Source organism: Rhinolophus hipposideros, assembly GCF_964194185.1.
Source record: "Rhinolophus hipposideros genome assembly, chromosome: X".
NCBI classification, from domain to species: domain Eukaryota; kingdom Metazoa; phylum Chordata; class Mammalia; order Chiroptera; family Rhinolophidae; genus Rhinolophus; species Rhinolophus hipposideros.
This window is the reverse complement of record NC_138046.1, coordinates 119,944,944-119,956,224: the sequence shown is the minus strand read 5'-3', so window position 1 is coordinate 119,956,224 and position 11,281 is coordinate 119,944,944. Positions and strand designations below refer to the sequence as shown.

Genomic DNA, 11,281 nt, shown 5'->3' with positions numbered 1-11,281 from the left:
ACCATCTCAAACCAGTGATTGATCTCAATATCATGAAGAGCAGGAGACCCTGACATATTAACATCTCAGATGTGATCATGGTATTGGAGTCATAAAGAAAAACGTCCTTGTCTTTTTTTGATATAATTCACATTGGGATATAATTGAGATATAATTCACATACCATTGAATTCACCCATTTAAAGTATAAAATCCAATGGCTTTTAGTACTATGTTTCCCCGAAAATAAGACCTAACCAGAAAATAAGCCCTAGCATGATTTTTCAGAATGACATCCCCTGAACATAAGCCCCAATGCGTCTTTCGGAGCAAAACTTAATATAAGACCCGGTCTTATTTTCGGGGAAACACTGTATAGTCACAATATTATGCCTCCATTTCCATGATCAATTTTAGAATATTTTCATTACTCCCCCAAAGAAACACCACACCCCTTAACCATCCCCCCTAGTCCTTCCACCGTCTCACCCCCAGACCTAGGGAACCCCTAGTTTACTTTCTATCTATATTTGCCTATTCTGAGCATGGAATCATGCAATATGTAGTCCTTTGTGACTGGCTTCTTTCACTGGGCATACTCTTTTCACGGTTCATCCATGTTGTAGCCTGTGTCAGAACTTCATTCTTTTTTGTGGCTTAATAACATCCGATTGTATGGGTAGCCACATTTTGTTTATCCACCCTGGACATCTGGGTTGTTTTCATCTTTCAGCTAGAGTGAATAGTGCTGCTATGAACATTCATCTAAACTATTTGAGTACCTATTTTCAGTTCTTTTGGCTATATGCCTAGGAGTAGACTTGCTCAGTCATATGCTGATTCTATGTTTAACTGTTTGAGGAACTACCAGACTGTTTTCCAAGAGGGCTGCATCACTTTACATTCCTACCAGAAATGTATGACAGTTCGTTTCTCTGCATTCTTAGCAGCACTTGTTTTTGTCCATTTTCTAATTATAGCCATCCTAGTGGGTGTGAGGTGGTATCTCATTATGGTTTCAATTTGCTTTTCCCTGATGGCTAATATTGCTGAGCATTTCTTCATATGTTTATTAGCCATTTGTGTATCTTCTTTGGAGATATATATCTATTCAGATCCTTTGCCTATTTTTTTTTAACAGACTTTATTTCTTTTAGAGAAGTTTTGGGTTCTCAGCAAAATTGAGTGGAAAGTACAGAACATTCTCACATACCCGCTGCCTCCACACACACATAGCCTCCCCTACTAACATTCTGTACCAGAGGGTACATTTGTTACCATTAATGAACCTACATTGACACGTTTTTATCCATCAAAATCCAAGGCTTACATTAGGGTTCACTCTTTTTTTTCTAACTTTTATTTATTTTAAGTGTGTTTTTCCAGGACCCATCAGCTCCAAGTCAAGTAGTTGTTTTCAGTCTAGTTGTGGAGGGCACAGCTCACAGTGGCCCATGTGGGGATCGAACCGGCAACCTTGTTGTAAAGAGCACCGTGCTCTAACCAACTGAGCTAACCGGCCGCCCAGGGTTCACTCTTGTTGTTGTGTGTTCTGTGGGTTTGGACAAATGTACAATGACATGTATCCACCATTACAGTATCATACAGAGTATTTTCACTGCCCTAGAAATCTTCTGTGCTCTGCCTATTCATCCCTCCCCACAACCCTGGCAACCATTCATCCTTTTACTGTCTCCATAGTTTTGCCTTTTCTAGAATATCATACATTAATAGTTAGGATCATAAACTGCTTCTTTCACTTAGTCATGTGTATCTGAGGTTCCCGTGTGTCTTTTCATGGCTCCACAGCTCATTTCTTTTTAGCACTGAAAAATATTCCATTTTCTGAACGGACCACTGTTTTTGTTTTATTTTTTTTATCCATCACCTACTGAAGGATATCGTGGTTGCTTCCAAGTTTTGGCCATTATGAATAAAGTTGCTATAAACATCCATGTGCAGCTTCCTTTGCCCACTTTAAAATTAAGTTGTCTTTTTATTGAGTTGTGGTGACTTTTATACATTCTAGATCCCAGTCCCTCATCATGTATGTGAATTGCAAACATTTTTTTCCCATGCTGTGCATTATCTTTTCACTTTCTCGATGGTATCTTTAAAGCACAAAAATTTTTAACTTTGATGTCCAGTTTATTTTTGTTGCTGTTGCCTGTGCTTTTGGTGTCATATTAAAGAAATTATTGTCTAATCCAAGGTCATGAAGATTTATACCTATGTTTTCTTCTGAGAGTTTTATAGTTTTAGCTCTTCCATTTAGTTCTTTGATCTATTTTGAATTAATTTTTGTATGTGGTGTGATATCCTTATCTTTTCATAGATGCAGACTAAAGAATTTAGACATGATTATATGATGACTGTAATTCAAAACACTTCAGAAAAAAATAGATGAAGCAAATATGGCAAAATTTTGACAGCTCTTAAGCCTAAAGTGATGGGTTTATCGGTGTTCGTTACACCTCTATTTTTTTAAATTTCTTTAAGTGATAGAAAATAAAAATCAGAATAAATACTTGATTTATGAGTGAAAATGTTACTAATAGAGGAATAAACTTGCATCCATTTAAACTTATACGTAAGTAATTTTTTAATAAATTTTAGCATTTTATAATTAGTTGTAAGTTATTTGTCACACTCCTGATAAAAATACAATAGAATAGATGCATCAGGGTGTCTTGGCACTGCTCTTAGGAACCAGTGTTCTAGAGCTTCTCGTTCTAATATGGCAACTGCTAGCCACGTGTGGCTGTTGAGCACTTGAAATATGGAGTCCCAACTGACGTGTGCTGTAGGTGTAAAGTATATGTCGCAAATTTTGACTCCGGACTGGGTGATAAATAATTAAGGCTTTGTGGGCCAAGAGGCAAAATGAAGAGCAAATTATGTAGGTATTTATATAACAGAGAAAAAATTTTCACAATGTTTTTATTGATGAAAACCAAACTATAATAATAATTGAGTACTTTATTATTTTTTTTATTGCAGCACATACCTACTAATGAGAGGAAAGTTATTTTTTGAGGGAGATATTTCTCTTAATCGGAGTTCAAAGGTAGTGTAAGTATTAGTAGATTACAATGTTCATGTGTGAAAACAGTATTGAGCTCTCCGGTACAGAGGCAGCGCTGTGGGTCTGGCCCTGGGCCACAGTTTGCAGTCCCCTGTAGTTGGACACTAGTCCTTTGCACTGAGTTTGGGGTATACTAGGTTGAGGGATCGCTCCCGGTTGCCAGGTACCTCCATCGCCTCTTCCCGCACCCTCCCTCGATGCTCACTTAATCTGGCTCATTGGCTTTCAACCGCGAGGCAGGACCGAAAAGTCAAGATTGTGGTCTGGAGCTCTCCCACGGAGCAAGGGCACCTCAATGCTTCAGGACCACCCAGGGCCTCCCGCCTTCGGTGTGTGGTCAGTTCCTGACTCCCAGCCCCTCCCGTTCTCCCTCCACTCCTGCTCCCCAACCCTCTCCAACTCCCCTTCTCCTCCTCTTCCCACGCTGCTCCTCCCACCTCCCCCCGCTCCACCAGCGAGTCCAGCCGCGGCGCTCTATCGCTCCTCCCCCAACCCCGCCCCCTCCAACTCCTCCTCGGGGAGCTCCGCCTCCCGCGGCTTCCAGTGGCTCAGCTCCTCCCTCCGCCCGGCAGCCGAGCTTTCCCGCCCCGGCTGCAGCCTCCGGTGCCACCGCCACTCCGTCTCCGCCGCGTACCCCTCGGAGCCCCATCATGCCCAACATCGTGCTCTTCAGCGGTAGCTCGCACCAGGACCTGTCCCAGCGCGTGGCCGACCGGCTGGGCCTGGAGCTAGGCAAGGTGATCACCAAGAAGTTCAGCAACCAGGAGACCAGGTGGGGGCCGCGCTGTGCGGGGGAGGGCGCGGGGCGCGCGGCTCGGCTGTGGCGGGCGCTCCCCCTTCCGGGGCGGGCCGGCCACGACGAGGCCTCCGCGCCACAGCCGCTGCGCCCTGGGAAGCCAAGGAGGGCGGCCCCAGCCCGGAAGGGCGACTTGGGGGCGGTCACAGCGTCTCGGGGCGCCGTGGGCGCAGCCGGCGCGAACCGCCTCGGTGCAGGACACGCGGGGAGGGCCGCCTTGGTTGTGCCTGCTGGGGTTTCGCGTCCCTGAGGGACTTATCCCAAACCCGGCGTGCTCGGGAAGGTTCCGCCCCCGGCGTGGGCTGCGCAATGGGATTCACCTGGTTCCCCTTAAAACGCCTCTTCTCCGCCCTGCCCCGGGGTCTGAGCCCACTGGCTGGGGAGCAGCATGAAAAAACCTCCCAGGTGACTCTCCTGAGCAGCCAGGGTGCAAACTTCTGGGTTAACCAGAAGGTGGTTGTGCAAAGGGTTTAAAAAACGTGGGAACTCCGAGGCGCACGTGCTGGGTTCCCCAATGCTTCCTCTAATTTTTCTGCCTCAAAGATGATAGACTTTAAGCTCCTTCGTAGTTCTGGGACTCTGCTGTGTCCAGCAGCCAGTCCACGGCTGGAATGTAAATGCCACCCATGTCTCAGGTCCAGAAGTGGTCGCTCTGCTCAGTGAGGGCAGGCCAGAGGCAGAACCAGGGGTTCCGTTTTCCACTTGCAGGAGTCCTCAAAGTTCTTTGAATAATTTCAAGTTGGTCTCATTTCCCCCCCTCAAATGTCTAGCACTGTACATGGTTACTGATCATTTTTATATCTTTGTCCAAGATCCACAAACATTTTCAGCAAGTGGGGCTGGAATAATTGGTGCCAGCTGCCAAAAAATAAATAAATAAATAAATAAAAATAAAGAACATTCGTCCATTCTTCCCACCATTTCAAAAACTAACTTGAAATGGATCATAGACCTAAATGTAAAACCTACCTAGAACTAAAATTTTCTAGATGAAAACATGGGAGAAAGTCTTGATGACTTTGAGTTAGGTGAAAATTTCTTAGATACTGAGGTGTTATTTTAATGCATATGGGGAAGGTGGTTTGTTGTTGTCAGCTTTTTGGGAGATGGGACTCCCTTCTTCTAGGTGGGAAATTACAATTACATGGCCCTGATGATAGTGTAAGTGAAGAAACGTTTGTGACTGAGTACCAGGTGGTATTAATGCTGGGATAAAGAATTCCTCCTTGCAGAGTTGAACACAGAAGTCCAGGAGGATGTCGGCCTCTAGAGAAAGATAGTATAGCTAGGTATAAATGTTGGAATATTTTGACAGTCCTATTCAAGTTTCAGTAGCTTTAATTACACGGCTAGGTCTTATTTTTGGGGAAATGCAGTAAGTAAAGGAGAAATTTCTGGGTGAAGTAGATTTTAGAAACAAATCTGTTGCCCTTCCATGTTATCTCAGTGTAGCCCAATCCATTGCTAAAGAAAGTGGTTAATCTACATCAGAAGTCCATTGGGAAGTCAGCATTGGATTTCTGCTAAAAATACTATGTGTACTGTTGGGTGAAACTCACTCATTGAAGTATTAAAGCAGGCCTAATTTTACTTGGTTTTGAGTATTTTACAACTACCACTTGATAATTAAAAATCATGAGGTCTCAAAAACCATTCTACATGAAGTCTCGGAATTGCTTCTACAGTTATATTTTATGTTTACAGTTATGTTTTATGTTTTAACCTCTTAGACTCTAAGAGGTTAACTTCTCGACTTTTCTCTTTCCCATGAACTGTGTAGGTCCAGAGGCTGATTTTTATCAACAGTCCTCTCTGTACCAGGTACTATGCTAGTGATCCAGTTTTTACTGTATGTTCCTAGGGACCAGACACAGAAGAGCAAAGGGAAGACAGGACTGATTCAATTCATGTAAGGGGCCCCTTTCTGAATCTCTTACTGAACCAGGACCAGAAATCTGGTTTGGTGTCTCCTGGTCATCGCTCCTCCCATTCATTCCCCATTTTCAAACACTATGTAATCGGACACAGAGCCTCCTGATTTTAACTTCTCATCTCTAAATCATTTCAGACATGAGGGAGATGTCCGCCTCAGCTTTACTATAGACCACTGAAATGCCATCATAATGTCCTAGGACAGCACCAATGATGATGTCTGAACATCTGTTGTAACAGTTTATCCTGGTCAGTTAACCTGCCCAGAGTCATTAGCTATGTTGTAAGACCCAAAATTCTGGTTGTCTCTCATTGTGTAACAAATCACCTCAGAATTTCATGGTTGGTAACAATAATTAATTATTGAACTGTCAAATCTGCAGTTTGGGCAGGGTTCAGCAAGGAAGGCTTGTTTGTGCCTCATGTGGTGGCATCTGGGATAATTAACGGGCTGGAGGATACACTTCTAAGATGGCTTCCTTACGTGGCTGGTAAGTTGGTACTAGCTTTTGCCTGGGAGCTTGGTTAGGAGCCTCAGTGCCTCTCCACAGGGCTGCTTAAGCTTCCCCCTTACAGCATGGAAGCTGGGTACCAAGCACGAGTATTCCAAAAGACAGGAAGTGGGATCTACCAGTTTATTAAGGCCTGACCCCCGAAGTTGGTGCTGCATCCCTTTTGTCATATTCTGTTGTCAAGCACAGAGTCCTCCCATATCCCAAGGGGAACCTTCTTGATGGGAAAAGTGTTAAAGAGTCTGCGGCCATCTTTTAATTACCACATCTATTCATTGTTGACTCAAACTCATCAGTCTTCTTATTTCAGGATCAGTAAGGATCCTTTATCTGAACAGCAAAGGGATGCGGCCTTCTGGCCACAAGTTTTAAAAGTCCTACAATAAAGATCAGTCGTGATCATGTTTATGAGTAGAAGCAGGAATAACTTTGGGGAAAAAGTTGCCATGTTAGTAGTATTTTCTGTCCTGCTCTGGACTGTTAGTCATAGGCGGATTGAGGTTCCTAAGGAAAAATGGACCAAAGAGGCTGAAATGTTGGGGATCAGCAGTCGTCACAGCAGGAATTGGCAAACTTTTTCTGTGAAGGGCCAGACAATGAATATTTTAGGCTTTGTGGGCCCCTGTCTCCGTAGCTGCTGCACTGTGCCATTCTGTAGCCTGGCAGTCCATCATGGGTCACTGTGCCCCATTCTGGAGCCTCTGGGAGAGAATCTCAGCCTTGCCTTTCCCACCTTTTAGAGGCTGCCCACATTCCTTGGCTCTTGGCCCCTTCTTCCATCTTCAAAGCCAGCAACGTAGTATCTCCTGACCCTGTTTCAGTCCTCACATCTCTTTGACCTCTTTTGTCTCCCTCTTCCATTTTTAAGGACCCTTGTGATTACATTGGTCAACTAGAACAATCCAGAATAATCTTATTTTAAGGTCAGTTGATTAGTAACCTTAATTCCACCTGCCACCTTGCTTCCACTTTGCCATGTAAACTGAAATATTCAAGGTTCGAGGGATTAGGATATAGACATCTTTGGGAGGCCATTATTCTGCCAATCACATCATCCTCAGCTCATGGCTTAGATTGTCAACCCCTGAGCTATGCAATAAATGATTTCCATATTGACTTCATCCCACAGTTGATGTGATGTGCACAAAGGAATTTAGTTCCTTCGTATTCAAGATAGAAAGGGAGCACATAGAATTCTGTCCCTCTCATCCTGAGGTTGACATCATATTGTTGTTTTTTACCCCCACTTCTTCTGCCTCATCATCCCCACTCCAGTTCAAGCTGTTGTTTCTCAGTCTAGTTGTGTAGGACACAGCTCCCTGGCCCATGCTGGTATTATGAGCCTTGCCACCCCCACCCCCCACCCGCTGCTGAGGCAGTCGGTCGCTAGTTGTCAGTCGGCCACTCACGGCAGCTCACACTGGCTGCCGGCCACTCACGCTTGCCACTGGCCACTCATGGCGACACAGCAGCTTGCGGCAGCACACGTCAGCACACGTCAGTCCAGCTCCAGGGAGAGCTGTTGTTCACAGTCTTAGCTATAGAGGGTGCAGCTCACTGGCCCATGTGGGAATCGAACCAGCGACCTCCGCATTAGGAGCACAGTGCTCCAACCACCTGAGCCACCGGCCAGCCCAGCAGCATACTGTTTTCATCCATGCAAGAATATAACCCACTATTGCCAAAACTCATTTTCAGATCATGTTATCTTGAATTACTTCATTTTTCTCTTCTAATTATCCTACTTGAACTTAATAGAAGCTTCTATTGATTCAGATAGGCTACTATATGGTATCCCAAATGCCACTTGTATTTAAATTTTTTATGAAATAGTTGGCTCTTTTAATAAAACCATATCATTGGGTATAATTGGCTTCTAATAGCAGGAAGGGGCATAGGGTAATTGTTTATGTGCCTCACTTGTAATTTTAAAGTAAGATTCAGTGGCTTTCTTTTTTGGATGTGCCTTCTTTCATTTACAGTCACTTCTGTAAGGTGACAGACGAATTCCAAAAAATCTCCACATTATGCAAAATCATGCAGCAAAAAGCCACAGGGCTTATGGGAAAAATGGGGTTAAGGGCACAACACTCAAAAATTTCCTCATTGGCATATTGAAAAAAGATGGGAATATAATAAAAATGGAAAAACACGTACTACATGTTTACAACAGACATATATACAATAATTGAAAAAGACCTGCAACTTGCTTGTTGAAGTGGGTCTCAGAAGGGTTACAGCTTTTGCGTTCTCGTGAGGAGGTTAACTGAGGGCAATCTGAAATGGTGCAGAAACACCAGATGTGGATGGGTGAGTGTGTGACGTGTGTGTGTGTGTGTGTGTGTGTGTGTGTGTGTGTGTGTGTGTGTGTGGAGTATTTCTTAGTGGCTCCATTTACCTGGGTGCAGTGTGGTCTTCTGCATTCTCATCTCAGGATGAGGGATCATGGTAAAGCAAGTGAAAAATTCATGTTATTCTCAAACTTTCTAGTATATCAATCATTGGAACAAATTGGCCTTTTCAAAACAAACATTGTAGTAGAGCTGACAGTGCCCTTGGCTCTCAGGCAGTACTCGGTGAAGGACTGGCCTGAGTACATGGCACTGGTTTGCTTTCCTTGTCGTGGAAGGCCCCTGCCAGTGATGGGCAGGCTCACTCTTGGGTTGAACACTCAGAATTATATACCCAAAATACAGATATTTTCCAACATGCAGTTTTTGAAGCCTTTCAAAGCTCCTATTTACTCTTTCTCAAGAAACTACTGGAGGACACCATTCAGCAAAGCAAGGAAGTACACCAAGAAAGGGTACAGAAAGTGGGAAATGGAGTGATGGACAGGGGTGGAGGGGCATTCCAGGCGGCAGCTGGGCAGAGCAGAAAGAACGCAGGTCAGACAGCTCTGGGGAGATGCGGGCAGGAAGGTGAAGTCTCCGAGCCGGCACTTGAGGCCTCCAACGTCCTTCAGCTTGTTAGCCAAGTGTTTAGGCTGGAATGTGTATTCTGTACTCAGAAAACTTCGCAGATCAAAAGATAGCATAATTTCCTCTAGGGAAAACAACCCGCCCCCCCCCCAAAAAAAAGAAACCCAAAAAAACAAAACTTGTGCTTAGATGAGAAATAACTATGAACTGCTTTAAGTTCCCTATATGGGTTCAGCTCTGAACAGTATTTACACAGTGGAAATGTAGCACTCTTATTTGGTTAGGATATTGATCTGTATTGGGATGATGGCCAGACGAGGTAGGCAGGGAGGCTGCACATGATTCAGGTGATGGGATGAGGAGGAAATAGAGTTAAATCCTCATCTTCATAGTGACGCGTCAACACGTGATGCCTAAAAATGAGAAATCAAGATGAAGCAATCCAGACACATCAGCTAAAGACTTGAAGATAAACATCGAAAAACCATATCAGGAGTTGAAACTGGTTGCCTCTGGGCTGTTTGTTATAAGCCTTGCAGAATGATTTGAATCTTTTAAGCAATGTGTATATGTAACTTGAATAAAAATTAAAAGTAAATATAATATTTAACGGAAAGGAGTTCACATAGCAAGGCCGAGACAAATTTCTAAAGAGCATATAAGATCTTGTACATGAAAAACGCCTGCTGGCAAGGTGGCCCTCAGCTGGTGTCTAGGAAATTAACTTTTGCGAGGGTTCCCTCCATTCCATGATAGAAATGTCTCACTGCTAAACCCAGTGGACACCGTGCTTAATTAATGCTGAATGCCTGGGAGTCTGGAGTTTTGGTTATGTGCCAGGCAGAGGGTGCCTTGCGGGACCAGCCCGCCAATAAAACCCCCCAGGAACTAAGTCTCTAACGAGCTTCCTTGGTAGACAACAAGCACTTCACATGTGTTGTCACAGCTCTTGCTGGGGGAATTAAGCTCAACCTGTGTGACCCTACTGAGGACAACTCTTGGAAGCTTACACCTGGTTTCCCCTTGGATTTCACTCTGTGCGCCTTTTCCCTTTGCCCACTTTGGCCCTGTATCCTCTCACTGTAATCAGAGCCGTGAGTACAACCGTATATAAATGCTGAATCTTGGCGAATCATCAAACCTGGGGATGGTCCTGGGGCCCCGCACAACACAAATATGCTTTCCTGTTAATAGGCGGCATTTTTCTTTTCCTAGTGTTGAGATTGGTGAAAGCGTGAGAGGGGAAGATGTCTATATCATCCAGAGTGGCTGTGGCGAGATCAACGACAACCTGATGGAGCTTCTCATCATGATCAATGCCTGCAAGATTGCGTCGTCGTCCAGGGTGACTGCAGTGATCCCGTGTTTTCCATATGCCCGACAAGATAAAAAGGACAAGGTACGAGAGCTGTGTCCTGTTGAAGGAACGTGCTCTGGGTTATCGTCTACATTTTTCTTCCTCACATTACTTCAGAATATCTAGAAAATGTTTGCCTTCTATTTTAATGATCAAGTAAATATGCTCTTTCACCTTGGCTTTTTCAAAGGTTTGTCTTTGAACCAGCCATCGTGTTAATATTTATAGGTACAGAAACAGATAAAGCATAGTTTTGTAGGTAGGAAAATACCATTATAGTCTTTGTGGGGTGAAATTGTTGTGTAGCTTTGGTGGTAGCTAAAACTAAGTAGCTACCCCCCATGTACCCGGTGAGCACAAACCCTGGGGGAGTCGGAAGCAGGTCACTAGACTATCAGTGGCAGTCTCCGGGCTGTGATGTACCATAGTTTTGCAAAATGTGACCATGAGGAGAAACTGGGTGAAGGACACACCGGATCTCTGCATCGTTTCTTACAACTGCATGTGAATACATAATTACCCAAAATAAAAGGTTTGATTTTAGGAATATACCATTATTTCTTATTAACTTTTCGAGAAGAATGAACCTAATGTCGTTGAGTTATTCTTTTAACAACATTAGCACTCTAGGAGACTTTGAGTTTCTAGAGGAAATTGAAGAAGATACGGTCTTCCACAAACTCACAAACTCAGTGACTT

At 44.0% G+C, this 11,281-nt stretch overlaps 1 protein-coding gene across 1 annotated transcript in view; it reads left to right on the top strand.

Annotated features, from left to right (window-relative positions):
• Positions 1 to 3,633: 3,633 nt before the first annotated feature.
• Positions 3,634 to 11,281, top strand: part of PRPS2 (phosphoribosyl pyrophosphate synthetase 2) — a 32,669-nt gene continuing 25,021 nt past the window's right edge. The window contains exons 1-2 of the mRNA XM_081042701.1: positions 3,634 to 3,836; positions 10,441 to 10,624. Coding sequence (XP_080898827.1) covers positions 3,715 to 3,836; positions 10,441 to 10,624 — 306 coding nt within the window. The 5' untranslated portion in view covers positions 3,634 to 3,714. The remainder of the gene's footprint in view (positions 3,837 to 10,440; positions 10,625 to 11,281) is intronic.